The sequence below is a fragment of the Chanos chanos genome, chromosome 7 (genome assembly GCF_902362185.1).
Source record: "Chanos chanos chromosome 7, fChaCha1.1, whole genome shotgun sequence".
Taxonomy (NCBI): Eukaryota; Metazoa; Chordata; class Actinopteri; order Gonorynchiformes; family Chanidae; genus Chanos; species Chanos chanos.
Window position 1 is genome coordinate 22,841,822 of NC_044501.1, and position 26,168 is coordinate 22,867,989.

Genomic DNA, 26,168 nt, shown 5'->3' on the forward strand with positions numbered 1-26,168 from the left:
GGTGATCTGGTGTGTTCGCGCGAAGAAACGCGTTTGACGTGGGAGACATGTTAGGCTACAGAAAACATAAAATATTACTTTAACTGTTTCTTGTAGAACAAGACTAACAGGTAAAATAGCTTGTAATTTAAAGACGTACAAATTCACACTGCGTTTACAAGAGTATTCTAAATTTTCAAAACACAACTGTACAAATTCTTATCCTATTTCAACTTTCTCCTTTCGTTTTCAGAGCTGTAATATACCCCTCCCTGTATTTTTTTTTTTTGTGCTTGTCAAATTATTTACAGTTGCGGATATATAAACTTGCGTCGTAAAATTACGCCAGTTTTCATCTGTGGAATAGAAAGATGAGTATTCGTCCTGCCACAGGCTGTTTTAGCTCGTAGAGTGGGACCACAGATTTATGGATCATCAGTGCCCAAAATATGCCTGTGGTAACTACGCCGGCTCTGCGCCTGGCACAACTTTGATGATGTAATATTACCAATACTTAAGTTGCCATTTTGAGGGAACGTGTAATCGACCGGCGATGTCCTGTTTTCACTAATGTCGTGTCAGAGCCGAAGGAAGCTTTTCATCTCATTGGCTATAGTTTAACAGATACGCAAGCGAGTGTTAATTTGAAATGTATTCTGAGGCAAATGGTGGTAGGCCAACACTGTTTATTACTCAGGTGAGCAGGAAGTGCCCCGAGCGTGGTGTTTGACGCCATAGTATTTTACTCGCAGATAAAGCGCGAGAGCTCATCATGGACGTGTGACTCTTTTTTTCACACTGAACATTTTAGACTAATTCCCCGATCATTTTATAGTCTGACACGTTTAGCTGGAAATGTAGTGTATCGGTTGGAGATGTCATTTTGTATGTTTCAGACCAGACACTCGAAGTTCAAATAGCGTAGTAATTTTAAGGACCAAATGCATCTATAAATATCTCATTTGGGCTTCGCAGATGTTCCGGTTTCTGGAGAAGGTAGCATTTTGGCCATAAGAAGCGTGCCTATTATTGTCAGTGTTTTGGCTTCTTTTTTATCTCGGAAGGAGAACGTGGAGGGAGATTTCTTATAAATGGAATCTTTGCTGTAGTTGTGGTACAGACCAGTGTAGGTTTATCCCGTTAAATTGTTTCTCAAGTTAGATAAAAAAAAAAAAAAAGATTGAGAAACATGGTAGACACAGGCTTTCTAGTAATGGGACAAATCCAGTCATCCCTAGTCGGCTTACATTGCACATTTTTCTGGGAATAGCGTTTAGTCTGAACTGCATCAGAAAAGATAAGGGAGTAGGTTGAAGCAATCTTTCAAAGGGGTGATGTTACCCATTTTTCATCTGTTCTAAAACAGGTTTTTATGCGTGATCTGAGAGCATCAGCCACGACGCCCGCCATAAAAACATAAAAACAAATTTAAAGTACTGACAAAGTCATGATATTGGAACTTTAGCATAATAATTAGGATGTAAGCTACTTCATATGGTAATGCTGCGAAAACCCAATTAATACTGTGTAACTAGATACAGATGGTGACTAGAAGAGACAGAAACCTGCTATAGAATTGAGTTATACATACTGTTCTATGTACAGTTGAAGCTGGATCTCTTGAAGTTAAAGAAACAGACTGAATCTTGATGTCAATTCTACAGTCACCATCACAAATAAAAAAAAATGCAATTTTAAAGATGCCCATGAGAGTTTGTGGTCATTTCCAATACATAATCATGTTATTAAAATCAAAATGATGTGAGAGACAGTTATTTGAGATCCTGTATCTAAGGTTCCCAGTTTGAATCCCAGCTGTGGTCAGGAGTGAGTGAGTCTTTGAGTGAGGTTTGCTGGCCTGGGTAATAGTCCTTCCTGCTTCACAACAGTGTTCAGTGATGGCCAGTCATTTGTGTAGCAGAGCGTAGCATTAAGTGTATAGCACTCCTCTCTAAGTGTGTGGGGACTCTTGATGAAGCTCCACACCTTGCAGTGTGAAAATAGGCCGAGATAGGCTCCAGGCCTGTCAGAGGAAATGTGTCTTAACCTCACTCCCCTCGCCTGAAGTGACTCCCCTGCGAGAGGGGAGGTGTAACAGGAGCATGGGCAGACTGTCTGTATTGGGGAGGGGAGGTGAGGTGTGTGCTGTGTTTAATATATGTGGTCATATTGTTTGGGCTCTGCAGTGGCTTCAGCTTTAAAGCTGGTCATTATGATGCCTCAAGATAAACTTTGTTTGTTTCTGAGTTCAACAACCTCACATGGGAAATGAAACTGATCAGTCAGCTTTCAGAATGCCCCATCCGTCATGCCTCTCTGTTGTTCTGTGGCTTTGCTTTCCCTCTTGTGGCTGTGCAGTCCACTGTGGACTCCTGGTGCTGACCAACAAACATTTTAACCCCAGGTTTTTGCGTTGCTCTGAGCTGTGTGAAAAGTGGAGACGTTGCATTGCGTATTGATCTGAGTGAGGTTGGCCAGTCAGCTGGACTGAGACAGGTGATCTAGCGAGCAGTATGTGACCAGACACATTTCTGTGTTCTCACTGCACTTGTTCTGTATGAAAATCAGCCTCTCCATCCTGTCTGTGTGAAGCTGAAACTGTGAAGAACATGAAAGGACTGAACTCTGAGGGGAATGTACATACACTCAGTCTATCCACTGCCGGTCTGCCCCCCGCTGCCGGTCTGCTCCCTGCTGCCCAGCTGACATTTGAGTGGATGAAGTGAAAATGAAGAGGCAGAGGTGGCTTTTACGGCAGACAGCCATGCCAGAAGAGCCAAATCATTAGCTCTGTGAAAATGATGGTCCTTTGAAGGCGTTTCAGGTGTAATCAGAATGGTAAAGTATGACATGAGCCTTGCAGTGGGTCATGGGAGGGAAAGAAGAGTGTTGCCGTGGAGTTACTCATCCTCAACATCTCTAACACGCTGCAACTCCCTCTGCACAGGCCACGGCAAAGAACAGGGTGGGGCCTTCACCTCAGCAGTCATTACAGATGGATATTTTAATGATAGTGGGGTTTTTTTAATGATACACGTTGTGGAGATTTCTTATGTTTACATTATGGAGTCACAGCATAGCAACAGTAGTTATGACTACAGTGACATCTCTGAGGCCCATGAAACTGCGGACATGTGCTGTCATGTGTTGTTGATCATTTGAGGTTAATTCTGTAATTTTGGATCAGAAGAGGCTTTTACACATTCATTAGAAAATGTGATGGAGACAAGTGCCCTTAGGCCAAGGAAGGGGCCAGGGCTTTAGACACTATGTGACAGCATGGAGAATGTTTTAACACACAGTCACTAGTTTCCCTGTAGTGAAGAATGGTTTTGCACACAGTCACTGTTTTCCCTGTAGTGAAGAATGGTTTTACACACAGTCACTGTTTTCCCTGTACTGGTGAATGGCTGGCCAGAGGAGGATGGGCTCCTCCTGTTAAGTCTCAGTTCCTCCCAAGGTTCCTTCATACTAGGGAGTTTTGCCCTGCCACTGTCACCACGGGCTTGCTCACTGAGGATTTAGTCACTGATCTCTGCACATCTGCACTGAGACAATTTTTGATTGTGAAAAGCACCATACAAATCAACTTAAACTTGAAACTTGGTTGGTTTAACACACAGTCACTGGTTTCCCTGTAATGGATCATAGTTTAACACACAGTCACTGGTTTCCCTGTAGTGGGTCATGGTTTGACACACAGTCACTGGTTTCCCTTTAGTGGTTGATGCTGTATTGTGAACAGAATGTGGCATAATCAATAGGTATGATTTCTACCTACCACTGTTTTCAAATAAGTCTTAGCAGTATTTTTAAAACAAAGTAATCTATAGGTTGGCACTAATAATACATGACTTTTGTTGCTTTTCGTACCATGATCTGTCATTCAGGGTTCAGTTGCATTATCTCTGAGTGCTAAGATGGAAATTCTATGGAAAACAGTATCTGATACAGTATGTAAAATGTCAGTCTCCAGAATGACATGATTCATTTTTTTGTTATGTCACTCAGGCTCAGCAGAGAGTAGACTATTAGCTATACTAAACTTTCCCTCTGTGGAGGTTACTGCCTGATCACTAGAACAGTATCCAGGATTAGTGGGTCCTCACCATGGTTCTTATACCAGCTACTTTAAACAAACCTGCAGAGCTGGACGTGGATCAGTAGTAACAGCTGTGCTGTGGTACCTGGGCACAGCTGAGAAGGTTCTGCTCTCCTCTCCTCTCCTGTTTTGTTCGTTTAAACCCCTGATCGCGCTCTGACCTGTCGTTTTTACGGTTGGACAGGGGATAGGGACATCCATATTTTTGCAGGTGCCGTAGGAGTCGAGTTGCGCCATCAATACTAATACCCTTTGTGAAAATAAATATCACTGGCAGTGGATGTGTTGGTAACCCCAGACAGGTTTGTTGCTTCAGCTCAGCGGTTCAGGTGAGGGACAGTGGAAAAACTGAAACCATGGGAAGCTGTGTTTATCTGTGTTTGGACCGACTCTGCTCGTATCCTCAAGATATTTTTGATGACGAGGGTGAATAGGAACATGAATGTACGCCTGTTGGGTCCCCGGGAAGCCATTTCAGGTTCCCTTACAGAGCTGTGTTTGTCTCTGTGGAGGGTTCTAAGGTTCACATAGTTTACTGTTCTGAATTTTTTCCTCTGTCACACACTCTCAGGTGTTCTCAGATCACTTCTGACAGATCTTTCCCATTAAACGTACGAAAACTCAAATTTCGGGCAGGGTCAAAGCTTAGAAAGTATGTGGAGAGGTGACAAAACCAAACATCACACCCTTGGCCTGCCACAGGTCTCTGTTCTTTTTTACAGCGCGTCTCTGGAACTCTAAAACTCCCTTCGGACCTTGTCTCCCTCTCTGGTCTGGCTCTGGTCAGGGGTTTGCTGGCTAAGACCATGGCACAGCCTGCTCTGTCTGACACTGTTAGTACAGTTTGACCTTCTCAGCGCAAAGGCAGGTTGAGTCAGGAGAAATGCCAGCAGAGCACAGGAAGCCAGAGAGAGTGTGTGGTGGATGTTTTCTCAGGAAATGGAGGGAAGGGGGAGGTGATAGGGATGAAAAGGGTATTAGTCATGCTATGGCGTCAGTTCCAGGTAGAGAGGGCAAACGTGCCCATTCTGCCAGGGCTGTGTGCGGGGAGGCAGGAATGTGCCGTGTGTGTTGATTTAGACAGGAGGGTGTGTCTGCGAGTGTAACTCGATCTCTCCTCTCCCCACCTACCCTAAAGCACCTTGCTCTTTCTTTTCACTGCTCCTTATACCTGCCCCAGCAAAAAAAAAAACCCACAAAGCTCACACTGGAGACGTCTTTGTCTCTGCTCACTCCTGCACTGAGAGTGCAGTCATGTAAATAAAGCTTTGTGGAGTTTGTTGACTGTCTGGTTAATGAGTTACCATGTCAGGACCAGTGGGGGGGAAGTTTGCTGTGTCTTTGGAGTGTGGGCTCTGAATACTTTTGTGAAAGTATGGAATCTGGGAGTGGCCTTTTAGGCCAGGCCCTAATGATGAAGAGAGCGGGCATTTGGGAGGCTGGGCCTGATTGGGCAAGACACACAGGTAAATGTCACGGAACACATTCACAGTATCCACACAGGCAGGTTTCTCTCAGAGCTACATTGCTCTACTGGCAACCTGAAACACACAGCACTGGAGAACGCTGCGTTTTTAACTGGCCGCATGGAGATGACTTCAGTGATCAGTGTCTCACCGTGATTCACAAGCTGCAGTTTTTGTCTGCCTCCAGGACAGTAGTTTTTAGAATGGGATGAATCCACTCTTCCGTGCACTCAACAGAATTTCCTGTCCCGACAGCAGTCTTGCGGTTGTGGCCAAATCGTTCATTTTTCATTTCTCAGTGAGAAGGCTTTCCAGCGCACTGTGGGCTCAGTGGGGCCATCTCTGCTCTCATGCTCTAAATGTCAGGCTGGGCTGGCAGCTGCTGACTCTGTCAGATGTTGTGCTCTGAACTCTGGCTTTTGATTGATTTGTGTATCAGGGTTCTCGGAGGCATTGTGTCACACTGGCGTTATACTCGCTCTGTGATTTAACAGAAGCAGGCAGCCACAGGCTTGGCCATGACATGAGTGGCATGCCTGAACGGAGCTGATTTGAATATTAGATGAGTGTGTGGCTGGTGAACGGGGTGAAGAACTGATTTGAATATTAGATGAGTGCGTGGCTGGTGAACGGGGTGAAGAACTGATTTAAATATTAGATGAGTGTTTAGACGTCTGTGTGCCTGTGCTTGATGTTGTCCCATTCACTCCCTCCTTTCCTGACTCTGCACGTCTGACTTCTAAAACTTTATATTTTTGTATAAACTACATATAAACTTTATATACTATAATTTTATATCTTAACAAATCTGATGGGAGGAGCAAGTGTATGTGAGTGTCTGACAGAACAGTGGTCCTAATCCCACAGGTTAGAAAATATGGGATTACATCACTTCAGTACTTCAGTCCTGATACTGTCCTTACATGATCAGCTCAACCTGCCAATGTGTCAGTAAGCTTTCACCTTTTGCAAATGCATTGGTCTTGCGTCTTTGGCATGCTATATAAATGCGTGATGTTCTGAAATGTGACAGTGTTGCATTATTGGTGTTTGTTCAAGAGTGAAAATGTGGGCTGCAGTGCTGTGCTCTGGTCACACACATGTAACATCCATAAGCTCTTAGCCCAGTCGTAGTGTCTGCATCCAAAACTCATCCCTCTGTCTGCACTGGACTTTAATGACTGGAAGGTGTTAGCATTGTGAACCTGTCTGCTAAAAACAAAACAAACAAAACAGAGTTTGGCCGACAAATTTCTGAATCCTCCCACTGCTAGTTGTCTGCATCTGAGTCTAAACCATAGAGAATAATTACAAAGTTGTTCTGTGCCAAGTGTGTCTCCAAGTTTCTATAGATGGACATTTTACCCTGTTATGCTGTATCAATCCGGGAACACATGAACTGTTTACATGTTTAGCTTAGTTTAATCTACAGTGCCAGCTGTTTTATATGTATTTTTAAAAAAACAGATATTAAAAAAGGAAGATGATGGTTGTTATGGATGAGACCTTGCTGATTGGAGGTATGGTGGTGTGAGTTTGTTGTTGGAGAAGGTGGTAAATGAAGAACTGAACTGTGGTCTGGTAGAGAGTGTTGTGTAATGTGTGAATATGTGATGAGCAGCTGATTTTAGTCCTCTTCATCCACAATGTCCCTTAACCCAGCTCTGTCTCAGTCTCAGAGAGAGAGGTAGAAATGTTCTCACTGTACGTATAGAGACAGAGAGGTAGAAATGTTCTCACTGTATGTATGGAGACAGAGAGGTAGAAATGTTCTCACTGTATGTATAGAGACAGAGAGGTAGAAATGTTCTCACTGTATAGAGAGTATGTGCTTATGTATGATTCTGATCCTTCCCTGTTTTGTACCAAAGATCTGAATGGAACTCAGCTTAGATATGATTACAGTGGCTCACAGCTGTGTGTTTGTGTGTGTCTGTGTGTGTGTGTGTGTGTTTAACTGTCCCGCGGAGCTTTGTGAAACTGAATCCGCTATGAGGGGTCAGATTACCAGACAAGACATGAGCCACTCAGATACACTGGACCAACAGGTCTATCTCTCTCTCTCTCTCTCTCTCTCTCTCTCTCTCCCCCAATCAGTGCCATAGTAACAGAACTAAGAGATGGCCGAATGGTTTGGTTGAGAACGGTTTCATGCAGTTGAAAGGAAAAAATCAGGGGAGGCACTTTTTAGGAACTGTCCTCTCTGGGGACATAAAGGAGAAAGAAAAAGAAAAATTAAGGAACTGAAAGCATGAAAGATAGAGATGGAAGGAAAAGACTCTTGGGTGGAGTGTTTGTTTAAGCCTGGTTCTTTTTGCAGACAGTCTTTAAAGCCCTGTGTTGAACGCTAGAGAGTGTTGACTTAGACTTTTTTTTCTTGACAGCTTAATTTTCTGTTTTGACTGTATCGATGAGAAAGTGTGTCCTGATAGCGTCCCAGCTCGGCTATAGAACATCTACAGAGGTGGTGTGAAATGTTTTCTTACACTGATCTCAGATCAGTGAAGCTTCTGGAGAGACAGGACGTGAGTGGCTCTACTGAAGGCCATGCATGTGTGAGGCTGTGTCTCAAATCTGGGACTGATCCCATCGGTGACCTGCTTTACCACACTTTTTACACACCCTCTCTCTCTTAGTTCAGTAGGTGTAAATCGCATTCTGTTTTTTGGGCTGGAGAGTAAGTACAGGATGCTGTGATGTTGGACGCTTGGGCAATAGCTCTCCCTCTCTCTGGCTGACTATGTTGTTTGACTGTTGGGAGGAGCTAGTCCTCGGAGAGCTCTTGTGATTGGCTATAACAAACCAGAGACATAATGAGTTAAATAACATAATGAGATAAATAACACAAGATTCTACCTTACTGCTCAGCTGTTCTCACGATGTGTCAGAAAACCCGGTAGATGGGGGTTCTTTAAGACACAAGGAAACCCGGTAGATGGGGGTTCTTTAAGACAGAAGGAAACCCGGTAGATGGGGGTTCTTTAAGACACAAGGAAACCCGGTAGATGGGGGTTCTTTAAGACACAAGGAAACCCGGTAGATGGGGGTTCTTTAAGACACAAGGAAACCCCGTAGATGGGGGTTCTTTAAGACAGAAGGAAACCCGGTAGATGGGGGTTCTTTAAGACAGAAGGAAACCCGGTAGATGGGGGTTCTTTAAGACACAAGGAAACCCGGTAGATGGGGGTTCTTTAAGACAGAAGGAAACCCGGTAGATGGGGGTTCTTTAAGACACAAGGAAACTTGCCTTCACCTGTGTGGAGTGGTTTGACTAGACCAGTGTGGCAGCTCCTAGTTTGAGCGAATACAGTGGCTAAGCTAACCGAGCATTTAATGAAAGACACACAGGCCCGTCTCCCCCGGGCTGGAAGAGATCTGTGTCACCATAGGTAACTGGGCCAGGTGGGAAAAGGAGGGAAGAGGACAAGGGCCCAGAAAGGCAGAGAATGTGTTGAAGAGGAGTGCATTCCAGCCAGAAGAAGAGAGGTAGAGATTCAGAGCAGAGCCCGGGCCTAATGTTTTTTCGGTCGTTGATGTGATTGACGGCAGCCCTTGGCAGACGACAGAAAAACCCGTTAAACAAAAGCCGTGTGACCTGTGATTCTGTGTTCTCAGGTATGCAGGCGATGAGTAATACTGTTAGAGGGATTACGCAACTTCAGCCTAAAGAAAAACTTTCCGTCCCTGATTCAGACTACGCTTCAGCTATCCCACCTCTCAGTCGCTTTTTTTCCCCCCTTTTTTCTTCTCTTTGGAAATGTGACGTGGTTGTGTTTTATTTTCATTGTTCTGGCGCTGACAGAGGAAAAGAGAAGTTGGCCTTCTCTCTTGGAAATGTAGTGAGTGTTTGATGGTGAATAGAAGCGGTGCTCGGACTGTATGCCCTCCTGATGGACTGGTCCTTGTTTCTGTGTCTGTGTATTTAGCGTGTCACAGCTTTGTCATGGCAGACTGACAGGACACGTGAATCCTGACCGATCCTGAAGTGACAGATCACAAAGTCATATCTGTACAAGCAGAAAATTCGCATCTCACATTTTCATCACTCACACTGTTGCCTCCCCATATCTCCTGTTTTCACACTCTCCGGACTAGAATCCTGACAACCCAGTATTAAGACTTTCTCTCTCTGCAGTGGGACACTTTGTGTGTAGCTGACCACATGTGTGTCATTCATCTCATTCAGGATACAGACAGCTCTAATGGTCAGAAGATGTGCAAGTCTCCATCTCTCAAACATACAGAGATGCACACATGTCCCCTGGGCTGTATTTTAATAGAGGTGAAGATAAGCAGTGGAACATACTCAGAGATAACACAACTGTGTGCGTGTGTGTGTGTGTGTGTTCAGACACTGATGGTGTGTGACAGCGAACCACTGGCACAGATCTTATCTCACTTCACCATTCAGAGACCCCCCCTCTCCCACGCACACACACACTGCTTCTGCTCCTTGTGTGTGTGTGCTCACTACCAGTGTGTATAGGATGGGTTAAATTTACTTCTCCCTGCTCAGTGTGTGTACGAGCACAGAGATTCTAAATTCTAAAAAAAAATTACCATTCAGAGACCAGGCCACTGAAAAGTAAGCCCAGACTGGGTTTGGTTTTGATTTTGGGGATGGTGAAATGTTTGCTCCACTGAGTAAACTGATCTTTGGATGCATCATATCATTGATTAGTTTGTCTTTCTCCTCTGGCCCTTTTTCATGTCCTTTGGTCACACATACACGCACTTTAGAATCCATTAGGTCGTTTGGTGTCTTGCAAAACTTTGGTTTGTGATGATTCCTGACAAGAGCAGGATTAAAGCATTAGACACACACAGAAACACACACACACACACACAGCGGTCACATGATGAAACCACAGACTGTTGCCTGACATGCCAGTCTTGCTGAGTGTTTTGCTAACAGTACTTTTAACACAAAACATAGTGTGGATCATTGGTCCTGAGTTTGACCACAGCTTGCCACATCTGACTTGTGTAACATGGTGTTCTCCCACCTGAGACCGAGAGAAGATGTTAATATGTGTGTAGTTAGTTCAGACAGCTGACTGTTAAGTGAGATGAGTGTGTAAGATGTGAGTTTAAGGGAAGGGGTGTTGCTCAGAGCCTGTGGGATGTGACTGTTTGTGTTTTCTGTGTGGGACATTCTAACAGAATTCTAACGTAGTTTGGCCAGAGGAGGCTTTAACCAGGAGAAACGTTTGGACGTGTGTTTGTGTGTGCGTACGTGTGTTAGGGATGGGCCAATGGCTGACAGTCATCACGGTGTTGAGCCCCCCCCCCTTCTCCCACCACCACCACCACCACCCCAACAGTAGGGCGCACCCTGTCACGTACACAGACTACAGTTTCTGTGTCTCTGCTGTTACGTAGAAATATATAGTTATTACATATTTATTATTTATCTGCGGGGCTTTCCCCAGGGATCAAGTTGAGCCGTAGAACTGATGAATATGTATTTTAAGGACTGTCGGCCAGCGAGCACAAAAATGAAGGATGGGTTTATTCTAATTTATTATAATAGCTCCTTGCACCTGATTTACTAAAGGAAAAACAGCTGATTTAATCATGCTATGCTTGTGTGTGTGTGTGTGTGGGCTTGTGTGTGTGCGTGTGCATTTGCGCACATCTATGCACATGCTTGTGTGTGTGTTTTGTGTGCCCGTGTTGTTGTTTAAGCATTATTATCTCGCGCGCACACACACACACACACACACACACACACACAGATAACCTGTGAATGGTTTCCTGAGGACAGAGCACTGGGGGCCAGTCACATCCTGTCATGTTTGCTCGACTAACTGCTTACTCCATAAAAGAGTGCCTTCCCTGACTGCCACGCTGAAACAGAGACTGATATTTCTCGACTGCTTACCCCAGAAGAGTGTGCCTTCCCTGACTGGAGATTTGTCCTCTCGTCCGTCTGACGCCTGCTGGGGTGGGATATTCGCTGTGTCTTAGCTCAGACACTAATGTTGGGATTTGAAACCTGACGTTCCTGACCTGTGTCACAGGCAGCGAATGCCTCACGGTTTACTGCAGAGCTGTGGATCTCTGCTCTGCACAGATATGAAAAAAACATGTAAATTTCCACCTCTCAGCGCAAGCAGGGGAAAAATTCCAACTACCTTTTCTATGCATTTACACTGTCAGAAACCGCTCCCTGTAACACCACACACACACAAGCACAATCTGGTTCCTGTGGTCTCTGTCCAGTGTTTCCTGGTATCAATATGCATAGGTCCGTTCATAAAAAAATAAAAAGAAAAAAGAAAAAAATTCACGCTTCGTACTTTGACTCTTAAACTGTGCAGCTGAGAGTCACTGTGAGTCTGGTGATGTGACAGGCAAGATAACTGTGCAGTGTTTATAGAGTCAGGTCTGAACAGTCAGGTCCATGTTTGTACAGACTCACCTCACTCACCTCTCTTCCCTCTCTCTCTCTCTCTCTCGCTCTCACTCTCTCTCTTCCCTCTCTCTCTCTCTCTCTCTCTCTCACTCACCTCTCTTCCCTCTCTCTCTCTCTCTCTCGCTCTCACTCACCTCTCTTCCCTCTCTCTCTCTCTCTCTCTCTCGCTCTCACTCTCTCTCTTCCCTCTCTCTCTCTCTCTCTCTCTCGCTCTCACTCTCTCTCTTCCCTCTCTCTCTCTCTCTCTCGCTCTCACTCTCTCTCTTCTTTACACAGGCCAGTTACCCTGCCTGGGAGGACTTTGTCTCCAAAGGAACCAAACTTCAGTCTCAGCTACGGTAAGAGCCCAGAGCTATGTATACACACATTCGCACACTCTCAAACACACGCACACACATGCACACTCCCTCTCAAACACACATACTCACTCCCACATGCGTGCACACACAAACTTAAATGCACACATTCACACTCACATGCTCGCACGCACACACACACACACACACACACACACACACACACACACTATAAGACACACACATACACCAATGACTGTTATCGTTGCAACATGCGGGAAGTGTATGTGATCTCTGGGCAGGCCTGACCAGGCATGCCTGCGCCTACACGCGCACGTGTGTGTAAAGGTTTTTAGTAAAAGAGAAAATGGCTGTATTGTTGGCCTACTAAGTATTTTTAGGCTTAAGGAGTGTATTCCCTCTGTGTTTCAGTGCTCAAATCTGGCCTGTCAAATGACTCAAGTAAATGCACACTTAAGAGTAAGGGATTACTCCCTGTTTATCAGAATTAACACTTACATACCACCTTAGAGGGAGAGATAGAGATGGACTATATAGAGTAATAAAGAACTATATACAGAAAAATTGAGACCATGCTCTAACAAACTGGCAGTGTTCCGGTCACTGCTCTTCTGAGAGCAGACAGAGAGTGGGGTTAATCACTCACACACACACACACGCTCACACACAGTCCATGTTAGCTGATAAACATCAAAGGACATGCCTCACTCATGCCCAATTAGGGCAGATAGTGTTGCCACCAGAGACTGGAACTCTGCATGCACGCGCACGCACACACACAGCCTCCTGTGTTTCACCCAGACTCACAGCACTGACAGTCCAGAGTGACCAATGAACACAGGGTGCTGGGCGAGCATGGTCTAATGACCTGGTTCAGATCAGTCCATGGACTTTCACAGGATGGACAAGTTCTGATGTTAGTGATGATATTGTTGATGTTAGTGATGATATTGTTGATGTTGTTGTGGTAAATGAAGCTTGATATTTGCTTATTTTGAGAGCATTCAGCGGGTAAACTCTTATCATTGTTACAGGCCGTCGTCTGAATCTTTAAATCAATGCTAAATAAATTGCCAAAGCAGGCTCACAGTACATGAGTTACACAATCACTGTGTGATGAAATAGGGATGAGTGTGTCAATTTTTAGGCCTTGCGATGAGCTGGAAAGTCAAACAAAGCCATTTTCATTACATTAAAAGAAAAAAAAAACATCTCAGACTCTCTGTTTCACTGAAAACAGACTGTCTCTCCCTTATTTACCTGAGACTTTCTATCTCTGCTGGCAAACACTACTTAAATTCTCAAACAGTCACAAACAGTTGCTTTTGGAATCACACAACACACAGTTGATATATAGAAGCCTTTCTAGCATAGGGTGAAGTGGTTTTTAAATAAGCATGGTAAATATGTATAACTAACCGACCAGGTCCTACCCTTATAAATATGGTCTGTGGTGACTGAGTATTACAGGAGATTTGTACACAAATGAAAAGCAACAGTGTGACATCCTACTGTGTTGTATTCTGTGTGCAGGTGTGTTTCATGAAACAGGCTTTAGATCAGTAAGTAAAAATCCACAACATTGGCAGAACAGACCTAAACTTCTCTGTCCTCCTGAAATTTATTTAAAAAAAAAAAGCTTATGGTCAGCTTTTGGTCATTCTGTAGCAGAGAGACAACCTCTCTGTTTTTTAGAGGATAACGTCAGAAAGAGAGCAGAGAGAAATCCAGGAGAGCATGAGCAGCTGGCTGACATGAGCTCTCAGTGTAAGGCCACTGGTGACTGTCAGACGGACCTCAGACAGGGCCTGTGTCAGACAGATTTCAGACAAGTCCTGTGTCAGACAGATTTCAGACAGGGCCTGTGTCAGACGAGCTTCAGACAGGGCCTGTGTCAGACAGATTTCAGACAGGGCCTGTGTCAGACAGATTTCAGACAGGGCCTGTGTCAGACGAGCTTCAGACAGGGCCTGTGTCAGACGAGCTTCAGACAGGGCCTGTGTCAGACAGATTTCAGACAGGGCCTGTGTCAGACAGATTTCAGACAGGGCCTGTGTCAGACAGATTTCAGACAGGGCCTGTGTCAGACGGACCTCAGACAGGGCCTGTGTCAGACGGACCTCAGACAGGGCCTGTGTCAGACGGACCTCAGACAGGGCCTGTGTCAGACAGATTTCAGACAGGGCCTGTGTCAGACAGATTTCAGACAGGGCCTGTGTCAGACGGGCTTCAGACAGGGCCTGTGTCAGACAGATTTCAGACAGGGCCTGTGTCAGACGGGCTTCAGACAGGGCCTGTGTCAGACAGATTTCAGACAGGGCCTGTGTCAGACAGATTTCAGACAGGGCCTGTGTCAGACAGATTTCAGACAGGGCCTGTGTCAGACAGATTTCAGACAGGGCCTGTGTCAGACAGATTTCAGACAGGGCCTGTGTCAGACGGACCTCAGACAGGGCCTGTGTCAGACAGATTTCAGACAGGGCCTGTGTCAGACAGATTTCAGACAGGGCCTGTGTCAGACGGGCTTCAGACAGGGCCTGTGTCAGACGGGCTTCAGACAGGGCCTGTGTCAGACGGGCTTCAGACAGGGCCTGTGTCAGACAGATTTCAGACAGGGCCTGTGTCAGACAGATTTCAGACAGGGCCTGTGTCAGACGGACTTCAGACAGGGCCTGTGTCAGACGGGCTTCAGACAGGGCCTGTGTCAGACGGACCTCAGACAGGGCCTGTGTCAGACAGATTTCAGACAGGGCCTGTGTCAGACAGATTTCAGACAGGGCCTGTGTCAGACGGGCTTCAGACAGGGCCTGTGTCAGACAGATTTCAGACAGGGCCTGTGTCAGACAGATTTCAGACAGGGCCTGTGTCAGACGGGCTTCAGACAGGGCCTGTGTCAGACAGATTTCAGACAGGGCCTGTGTCAGACGGGCTTCAGACAGGGCCTGTGTCAGACAGATTTCAGACAGGGCCTGTGTCAGACAGATTTCAGACAGGGCCTGTGTCAGACGGACCTCAGACAGGGCCTGTGTCAGACAGATTTCAGACAGGGCCTGTGTCAGACAGATTTCAGACAGGGCCTGTGTCAGACAGATTTCAGACAGGGCCTGTGTCAGACGGACTTCAGACAGGGCCTGTGTCAGACGGGCTTCAGACAGGGCCTGTGTCAGACGGACTTCAGACAGGGCCTGTGTCAGACGGACTTCAGACAGGGCCTGTGTCAGACGGGCTTCAGACAGGGCCTGTGTCAGACGGATTTCAGACAGGGCCTGTGTCAGACGGGCTTCAGACAGGGCCTGTGTCAGACGGGCCTCAGACAGGGCCTGTGTCAGACGGACTTCAGACAGGGCCTGTGTCAGACAGATTTCAGACAGGGCCTGTGTCAGACAGACTTTAGACTTGAAAACATTGGATTGTCTTAGATTCTGATCTAAGTTTCAAGTCCCACATTAACAAGGTGATGAAAACATCATTTTTCCACCTTAGAAACATAGCCAAAGTACAGCCATTTATAAATCACAAACATGCTGAGAAACTGATTCATGCCTTTATTTCAAGCCGACTCGATTGATGTAATACACTTTTTACTGGCCTCCCGAAAAAAAAAAAAAAAACACTGAGAGATGTCAGCTCATTCAAAACTCTGTAGCTGGGCTGTTCACCAGAACCAAGAGGGGAGAGCACATTAGTCCAGTTTTAGCTGCTCTGCACTGGCTTCCATTTAGAATTGATTTTAAGGTCCTCCTCCTTATATACAAAGCCCTTAATGGACTCAGACCAAGCTACATTGCTAACTTCCTCGTTAAGTATGTACCTTCAAGAACACTGTGATCATCTGCTCTAGGTTTATTGGTGGTTTTCAGACAGACCTCGGACAGACTTTAGACAAGGACTGCCTCAGACAGACCTCAGACAGGGCCTGTGTTTGTTCTGGGTTGTCCGTCGAAAGCCTGCATCCTCCTTCACTGCACTATGCACAGTCCTCTCCACCATTATAGCAGTCACGATAGAACTGCTAAAGCACACACATCCCTTTGCTTCGCTTTCTCTCTCTCTCTCTGTAAATCTGAAGAACAAACATACAGAGCACCAAGGTACTGGGTTTACCGTGGATTCATCTGTTGTGTGAGGCAAAGCAGTAGCATAGTCTTTTAAAGGCAGTCATAGTGAAATATAGACCAAGCACCGGGACCCAGCATGGACGTGTGAGGGATTATCAGGGATTCTTTTTCAGACAACATGCATAAGCCCTTGTGGAGGACGGAAGGCTGTTTGAATAGAGAGAGAGAGAGAGAGAGAGAGAGAGAGAGAGAGAGAGAGAAGGAGAGCTGGTGAAAGGCTGTGCTCTGTGGCTGGTATCACCTGATAGGCCAGCCTTCTCAGATAAACTGGCAAGGCTAGTCTTGCGGCAGAAAGCTGAGTCTGGGCCGGAGCTCCACAATAGACCCATTGACCTTGTCTGCCTGCTCCTGGGCCCAGAGCTCCTGTTGTCGGCTTCAAATCGACCTCCGTTTAGTCTGGCATGCCTTTGTTCTCCAACTAAAGAACAAGATCTGCCTTTATGTCCACGAATGTTTTCTTCAGGATCTAAGATCCAGTCTGTCCTCTCGCAGAGACCCTCTCCTGGCTGAAGCTACTTGCATGTGATTTTTGTTGTGGTGAAGTTGACTGAGAAGCTGTGAGGGGTCCTTTGTGGAGGCCTCGCAGTCATCATCGATGCGAACTGCCTCAGAATGTTCTAGAAAGCCTCCCACCTGTGTGAACTCTAGAGGAACCTGGGCCAAATTCTATCCTGCTCTTCGCTGCTTTTAGTGTATTTTAAAGTTGGTGTTTTGTGGTCTGTGGGGGCAATGGTAGAGGGGAGGAGAGGGGAATTGAGGCTGAGCAAGATGAGTTTGCTGACCCATCACACTCAAAGCGCAAAACTCGTCTCTTGTCTTGAGTATGGGAGGATGCAGAGCAGTTGAAAAAAGAGCCGTGACTTTTGAGAGATGGTTGCCTTGGCAACAGCTTTATGAAGGAATGAACTTCACTAAGAGTGACTGTCCTCACCGAGAGGTTCAGGAAGGTACTGTCTGGGTCCACTCCATGTCCTCTCTTCATTCCCCTGTCAGGTTAAGGCCTCTGAGTCCCCTCATTAAAAGTGTGTGTGTGTGTGTGTGTGTGCGCGCGCGTGCGCGTGCACCTGCGGGTGCGATATGCTCATTAGGGGGGGTGTATGTGTGTAGTCACTACTTGGTCTGTTTTGTCTGACAGCAACAGCTCTAGAATCATGGGAAAACATCAGTGAAATATTTGCGATCTCAGAAACGGACTTGAGATGCACCGCAGCACAGGATAGACCTGTGTGTGTGTGTGTTTGAAACTCTAGGTTCACAGATTCCATGGTTACCATTCTATTCTACCATATTCTAATCATCCAAATTGCACGGCATTGTTTTATTAGCAGGTAAACACAACAAACACAAAGTCCCCGAGTCTATCATGGAAGTGTCATTTTTAACGTCCAGCAAGTGAGAACTCTTGGGTGGAGATGTTTACACATGCTGAATTTATTCCCATTGGTTGCTCTTTTTTTGTCTCTCTTAGAACAACTATCATTGTGACCAGCTCCTTCCTGGATGCCTTCCAGAAAGTGGCCGACATCGCCACGGGAACACGAGGTAAGAGAATCTCATGGTGCTACTCTCCTGGCTGGTCTTTCATCCTCTCACAGTGTCTCCCCTAAAATACTGTTCTACTAGGACTCCAGCAGCTCAGCTCTGCGCCTGGTGACATCATCAGGCACAGACAGGGAATGTGAAACAGGGCTCGTCTAACCATCAGGGTCACCCACAACTGAACTACAGTTTGTCAAAGCTCCTCGCACAAGGCCATTTTAAAACAGCCTGGAGCTTCGTCACCCCCCCCCCCCCCCCCCCCCTCCATGACCCTGTTTTTCTAGCATACCCTAATGAGAAACGCAGGATGGTTTCTCTGTAAAAAGTTATTTATCAAAACCTGCAATACCGAGACCTCTGACCCATTTTTGTCTAAACCACAAAACTCTAGGCATGTCAGATAGTACAAACATCAGTCATGAGATGGAGTTAGTTTTGCTTTCACTATTTGGGCGCGTAGAGCTCTGATCTTTGTAGTCAGTGAATGTGTGTGTAAAGCACAGTGTTCCTAATGGATCAGATCTCCCCCAGCGTTGTCTGTGAGACTATAGGTACCACACACACACACACACACACAGCAGTAGTTTGTGCCTGGGACATGGACCATGAACATTGGTGAGTTGATGTTGGGAGCGGGGTGGTATAGTCTGAGACAGCCTCATGTGCTTTGAGTTAAAGGCCTTCTGCAGTGTCTTATTGACCTTCCATTAGCTGTTAACCCATCACCTTCCAACTCTGTCTCCACATTACCAACCTCAAACACACACAGTGTCCTCCCTGTTAACTGTTGGATTTTCTTGCGATTTTACAAGTAAACGAACTGGACCAAAAGTGCGCTTGGAGAAAAGCTTTATTTGGTGGTGATGGAATCTGACAGCATGTCTGCCTGCGAAGCTTAACTGAGAGAACTGTTACCATGATCAGCCTTTTATATCATGAAACAAATGGCAATAGACAGTAGGTTTACAATGTTGCTTAATGCAAATCAGAATCTAGGTGTTAATGCTAAAGGCCCTTTTTGTCTGTGATGGCTGTCATTTGTCCATTACTGGTGGTATTTTGCCTTAATCAGTTGCTCTTGGCTCCAACAGTAACGCGGCGCCAGAGGTGTGAGGCTTTCTTTGTATCTATGGTAATAAGACCATCAGGTTAAACAGTTCTCTTATCCTGAACCATGTCTGTTCAGATGTTACTATAATCTTACATAACCCATCGCCATCCAACTCTGTCTCCTCATTACCAGCCTCACACACACTCTGTGTCCCCCCTGTTAACCCATCACCATCTCACTATGTCTCCACATTACCAACCTCACACACACTCAGTGTCCCCCCTGTTAACCCATCACCATCTCACTATGTCTCCACATTACCAACCTCACACACACACTCAGTGTCCCCCTGTTAACCCAGCACCGTCCAACTGTACCTCTGTGTTTCATTCCACTACATAATAGTGTTCAGAATTTTTATTTTATGAGCCGTAAATACTTGCATATACATCTACCACGTGGGCTTCCCTTGACTGGCTCCATGTGGGATCAGTTTGTGTTGACCTTGTGTGTAAGCATCGTCCTTCCCACCATCAGTAGCTGTCTGTGAGCTGGGCCAGCGGGCACAGCTAGTGTTACCTTCTCCTGCTTTAATCTGACACGACTCTACAACAAGACCAGACAAAATGCTGTAACAGTGTCATGGGAGCTTTTGTCATCCTCCTGACTCTCCTCAGTCATCCTGGTCTTGGAAAAAACACAGAAAAGATGTGTGTTTTGTCTGCTGTCTGTCTCTCTCTCTCTGTATGTGTGTGTGTGTGTGTGTGTGTGTGTGTGTGAAACAGAGGTGAGCTCCTCTGTTGCCTGAGGGGACAGCAGTCTGTAGCATGACAATGAGTCTGACATACACACTCTTTATAAACCAAACACCCCTGAGCAGTTAGCATAGTCCCTATGTCTGACAGAGACAGACCCAAACACCCCTGAGCAGTTAGCATAGTCCCTCTGTCTGACAGAGACAGACCCAAACACCCCTGAGCAGTTAGCATAGTCCCTCTGTCTGACAGAGACAGACCCAAACACCCCTGAGCAATTAGCATAGTCCCTCTGTCTGACAGAGACAGACCCAAACACCCCTGAGCAATTAGCATAGTCCCTCTGTCTGACAGAGACAGACCCAAACACCCCTGAGCAATTAGCATAGTCCCTCTGTCTGACAGAGACAGACCCAAACACCCCTGAGCAGTTAGCATAGTCCCTCTGTCTGACAGAGACAGACCCAAACAGTGTGTGTGGTTGCACTGTTTGTAGAGCTAACATGGCTTTGACTGGGAGACAGTGAGAAGAGCTGATTAGAGTAAAGCTCTTTACTGTAGAGCAGTGTCTCTGTGACACATAGCAGAGAGAGAAGCAGAGAGTTTTTACTGAGAAAACAGGAGACGTCAGAGCAGATGGTCCAGGGAGGGACAGAACTGTGTCAGCATATCGCTCCTGTGGAAATGCTGTGTGTGACAGACAGGAGGAGGAGGAGGGTAGGAAAGAAACTACCGGTCAAGTGGTCTTCACTCTAGCTCGAGAATGGTCTTACAGACAACACACACTCACACACAACGCATGACTTGACACACACATATTAGGTATGTAGCTCTGAGTGTTTCACACATAGAATAAAATCATAGGTTGTTTAACCTGTATACAGGTTATTGACATGTTTGTAAAACGAGGAAACCATAAGGATAAAGATGAGTAAATGTTTGGGAATAAAGCATTTGTGGGTGTCTAACACACAGCAGGATTATGTAAAATATTGTAGAGGAAATCAGGGAAATCAGTGGGAATGAAACAGTGTTTTCTGGAAGGTCGATGAACAGAGTGGTCAACAGAGCGTTTGATGATCTGTGTTTTAGACACAAGCTGATGTCTGATGGATCTGTAGAGAGAGGATTACATAGCTTCCAGAGCGTTCAGACAATATGGGACCTCAGCACTGTTTCTGTGTGTGTGTGTTCAGACAATAGAGGACCTTAGCACTGTTTCTCTGTGTGTTGAGACAGTAGGGGACCTTAGCACCGTTTGTGAGGGTGTTCAGACAATGAGCTGAGCGCTGTTTGTGTGTGTACAGAAGTCTAGTCCATTTCAAAAGCCTGTCTATGTAAAGAGTAGCAGCAGACTCAGACAGTATGAAATACTGGAGGTGTGCAGTATGGTTTGAGCAGTATGTGTAGTGAGCGTTTGAAAACAGTCCTGACCCAAGCAGGTGTTTCAGACAGGAGACCTAGGCTGTGTCCTGGCTCTGTCCTTTAGCACTCTCTCAACATGCCATGGTCGCTTCTATGTGTTTCAGTCTCGTCATGGCTTTCTCTAGCAAAACCACAGAACAGAGAGAATTACAGTAACCTAGGCAACAAAAAACAAAACAGCCTGTCAGCCTTTTCATAGTCACGCAACACAAAGCCGCCTCTAAGGTTTAGTAATATTTCTTCAGGAAAAACAGTGCTCATAGAGAGATGATGAGGGGAGCGGTGGCGGGGGGCAGAGGAGAGTCTAAAATAAGCCTGGGATTTCTTCACTTCAGGCCTTATCTGGAGCATGAGACTGCCACGCTGACTCCATCCGCTCTCCCTCCCCTCGTCATGCCTCAGTGACTCACCACTCTGTCTTTCCTCATTTACTAAACATAAAAAAAAAACAGTGTTTGTTATCCTCCAGTGTAAAAGGCCAGTCAGACAGTTCATTGAAGGGCCATTAGCGTGGTCCTAATCTGTTCTTGTGTATGGCGCTTCTCTTGTCCAAACAAATCCATCTGAAATACCACTGACAGACGTCGGATGATTATTGGCGTTCAGTGCGCCCGGCGTGTATCTGCGGTCAGAGAGATCTAGTGAAGTGAGTGTGTTTACTGGCTGCGTCTGATTGTGTTTGACATGGAGAGTGTATGGTACGGAGGGCTCTTCTCTCCTGGTCTAATAAAATGACAGCTCAGTACTTTCTCTGACTGGGCTCTGTGCCAACCTCACACCCAGAAGTCTTCACTAAAAGACACTGCACACGCTCAGTGATTTTTATTAGACGTGAGCTTGTCATAAAGCAAAGTGCCCCCCGCTACCATTTCTTTAATGCACATCATTACAGAAGTGATTGTTCCTGTGATGTGGCTTTGCTGTTGACAGGGTGGACATGTAGTGTGGATGAACTCAATGAATTCTCTAATGAATCTGTGGGCTGATACAGTCAAACGGACAGAGAGAGGACTCAACTAAGCCATGTAAATAATCCCCCCACCCCATCTGTGCCTTGTGGGTCCACAAAACCCTGCCCACTCCTTCCTCTGGCTCTTTAACATGCCCTCAATAGCAAGGCAGTCCTGATGAGCAATGAGCCAATAAGATAATTAAACATAAACCAGCCTTGCTTATGATAACCTTACTGTAGTGTGTGTTCCTGAACAGGCTTTGTGACTGGCTTAAAATTCTCCACACACTCTACACAATGCTAGCTCTGTTACACACCTCTTCTGTGTTGCACAGAGATGTGTATTTGTGGATTTCGGGAGCCAATTAAAGTTGTTTTAATGTGTTTGGTCCTGTTGTCCTGTGGGGGAGGAGACATGTGATCAGAAACAGCCAGTCTTGTAGGTGGCGCTGTCCGAACCCTGTCTGAACAGAGACACGGGAAGAGGTGAAAGGCATTACTGTCTTACAGGCCGTGCAGTCTGGTTGGTCCCTCTGGTGAAGACACGGGGACAGGTGACAGGTGATACAGGGACAGGTGAAGACAGACAGCTCTGAACCATACACTTGTCATCGGCCAGTCACACCTGTTTTAAACTCTGCAGGAGCAGCTGACTCATTGCACCCCCCCACCCCCCAGGCCCTGGAGCATCCTCCGCTCTAACTGGGCTGCCCTGTCCTTGTGCCTGTGTCTGTGTCTGTGTCTGAGCAGGCGACTGACGAGACGTTGTTTTCTTCCTCTGAGGCTGAGCTGTCTGAACACATGTGGCCTTCAACCTCTCTGGTCTGGGTATGTGTTTGTGTGTGTGCATATGCATGCGTGTGTCTGTGTGTGAGGAAAGAGGAAGAGAGGGAGAAATATTAGGGACCCCTGGTGCGCTAGAGCTCACTGGTCACACTCCAGACAAAGGCACGAGTCCACGCGCGAACGTGTGTGTGTGTGTCTGTGGAGAAACATTGTGTACCATAAGTTGAGTTAGGGTAAGCTAGTGTTAGAGAGTCTGTGTGCTTGTCTTGGCCTCTCTCTGTCTAACTTCTCCTGGTGCTTCATACACACACTCACACACAAAAACATTTTTTTTTGGCAACCTTATTCCCTCCTTTTTTTGCCAGAGGTATATTTTCACCAAACTTGAACTCCTGTGTCTCAGTGATCTTTGTCCTGGTCATGTAACAGGCTGATGGACAGCGTTTATATCAGGGGCTGTTTGGATTTAATGCCACATTAATGTCTTTACTGTCTACTGTGTTTTTGGACAGTTGTCTTCCATTGAAAAGGGTGTGGAAAGCCACATACACACACATACACACACACACACACACACACAGCATTTGTGGACATGGTTTGTGTGAGTCTGTTGGGAAACAGGCTTGTGTCCAGTTAAAACAATAGGGGAGAGAAAGTATACAGAGGAGAGGAAAGGTGAACATATGTTTTGATATTTTGATGAAGTAGTGAAAGAAGGAAATGAGAAAGTGAAAGATACTTCATTCTTCTCTCTCATCATCAATCACATTATACTGTAATTGACAACCTGTCTGCAAACCTGTTATTGTTTTACCATAATCTCACACCCTGAACAGGCTCCCCATGAACCTGCATGGGTTAAATCCATACACCCACGCACGCACCCACACAAACCCACACAAACAGAGGTTCTTCCAAATGCAGGAGAAATGGCTTTTTTCTTGGACACTCCATTGTTTTTTGAGCACCTGTGTGTCCATGTGCGTGTGTGTCCATGCGTGTGTGTTTGTGTGCGTGTGTGAGTTTCAGTCTCTACACTATCTCCTGATCCTTCATTTTAATGGGCGTGTTCATTTTGGTTGTTTTACTTCGTTATGGCATGCCTGATGACTCACACGTTTGATGTTTCTCCACAGAAAACACGAGCAGCTTTGCCTGAGGTGCTCTTTCTCGTCTGTTTCGATTAATCTGTTTATGAGACCGATCAGACAATGCAGTGTTTCTCCTCAGAGGCTGTGGGAGATCCCTCGTGAGCGGGCTTCGTGGGGCAAAGTGGTGTCCGTTACAGAATTAACATGACACGCCTTCTCATCTGAGAGGGATAAAAATTGATTTTGGGGAGGTAAGAGGAGGTAGGAGCAGTCATACAGTGTCTCCACGGCACACGTAGCAGTCACTGAACTGGCCAAATGAGGCAGATGTGGCCATTTGAGTATCTATTTAAGCATGTGGTTTATGTAGAAGCACCTCATATACTGTTGAGGAGATACATAGGAGCTTGTATTGAAACTGTGTGGCCTTTTGAATGAGTTATCACCTTAGACATCAAAGAGTGGAGTCATTCAGCACCTTAAGAAACCAGACAAACACAGGTGGAGAAATAGTAAACGGGATGTGGAGAAGAGTCGTGTTTAATTAAGCTGTGGACCGCTGCCAATGACAATACGAAAACACAAATGCATGAGAGTGGATGACAAGAGAATAACAGGAGACAGTGGACCAAAGAAACACTGAGAAGCTGCACAAAGCACCGCAGAGTCAGGAGAGCAGAACACGTGAGATAGGTCCAGAGAGACACGGAGGACTTCCAGAAGAAAGAAGTCCTCAGACAGCATTGGAGCCCTTAACCGGGGGTACACGGTGGGGTTGTGTGCCCTCCTGCTCAGGGACACTAGCTCTCTTTGTTCTAGGAGCAGCTTTATGAGGGTGGTGTTGGCTCGGCCATCATTTGTTTGTATGGGGTGTGTAAGTGTCATGAGTTTTCTTTGGCCTGCGCACGCGGGAGACGGTACTGCCTGAGAGAGAATGCAGTGCTACAGAAGACAGTGAGACTGGAGAAGTCTGAGGAGAAGATGGATTCATAGACAGAGAACCTCTTTCATCTGGTCAAGGTTCAGTGGAAAATCAAACAGCAGCTTTTGGATGGTCTGCTGCCTGTTTCATAATGTTTAATGAATGCAGTTTGCAGACAGTTGGACTGTGGGCTTGTCCTGCTTTGTGTCCTCACTGTTTCATATCAAATTGACCAAAGTTCCAGATAGCTTTGTGAATCCCAGATTGACGTGAGGGTTGTCTTGTCATGTCACAGGTCCTGATGTAATCTGCTGATGTTCATAGACGGGAAGACGGGGTTGGAGAACGTCTAGTCATCATGTGTGTGTTTGCCTCTGTAAGGCTGGCTTAGTGACCCCTCCCTCAAACACCCTACAGAGTCAAATCATGGACAAAGATCATGTTTGACCTGAACACCACCCATCAGAGTTCAGAGTCCATGGACGTCAAACACAGATAAACCCAGTATTTTACAGACTGTGGTTTCACCTGTCCCAATTTCAAAACTGACTTCCAGTCGTTTGCCATTTCATTTCAAGTAGTAACACTTCTTAGTCTCTGAATTGCGAAGTCTGTAGAGGAAAAACATCTCTGCCAGACGAACGAAGGTGTGACACCACACTTATGAGGTGTACTCCTCACCCTTTCCACAGTGGGAAGGGAGAGGAGTACACCTCATAAGCACATATTAATAATAGATTGGGTTTTTATGAAGGAGAGACTATGTTCCTGTGGAGGCCTTTGTTGTTTGAACTTTGTAAGGTCTGTTGAATAGAAGGCTGCTCTTCACCAAGGCAAACTGATCAGCTTGTCTTTGAACTGCCTACTTTACACAACCATATGATGTTCCTACTGCACGCGCATGCGCGCGCGCGCACACACACACACACACACACCCACACAACCATATGATGTTCCAACCGCACACACACACACCCATATGATGTTCCTACTGCACACGCACACACACACCCCCATATGATGTTCCAACCGCACACACACACACACACACACACACACAACGATATGATGTCCCTACTGCTCTACTCCTGCAGCTATGGGCATGGATTCTCCAGTTTGCCTTCAGAACTGCTTTATACAAAACTGCTTCATACAAAAAACTTGTTTATACAAAACTTCCTTTTCCAGAAAACTACTTTATACAAAACTTCTCCTGTCTTTTCAGAGTTTGGAGAACCAAGCTAATA

General features: G+C 45.9%; 1 protein-coding gene across 2 annotated transcripts in view; it reads left to right on the forward strand.

The window, feature by feature from the left end:
- mtss1 (MTSS I-BAR domain containing 1) overlaps positions 1-26,168 on the forward strand; it is a 65,572-nt gene that overhangs the window by 973 nt on the left and 38,431 nt on the right. For both annotated transcript variants that reach the window (XM_030780016.1, XM_030780017.1), the window contains exons 3-4: positions 12,242-12,303; positions 17,869-17,942. In XM_030780016.1, coding sequence (XP_030635876.1) covers positions 12,242-12,303; positions 17,869-17,942 — 136 coding nt within the window. The remainder of the gene's footprint in view (positions 1-12,241; positions 12,304-17,868; positions 17,943-26,168) is intronic.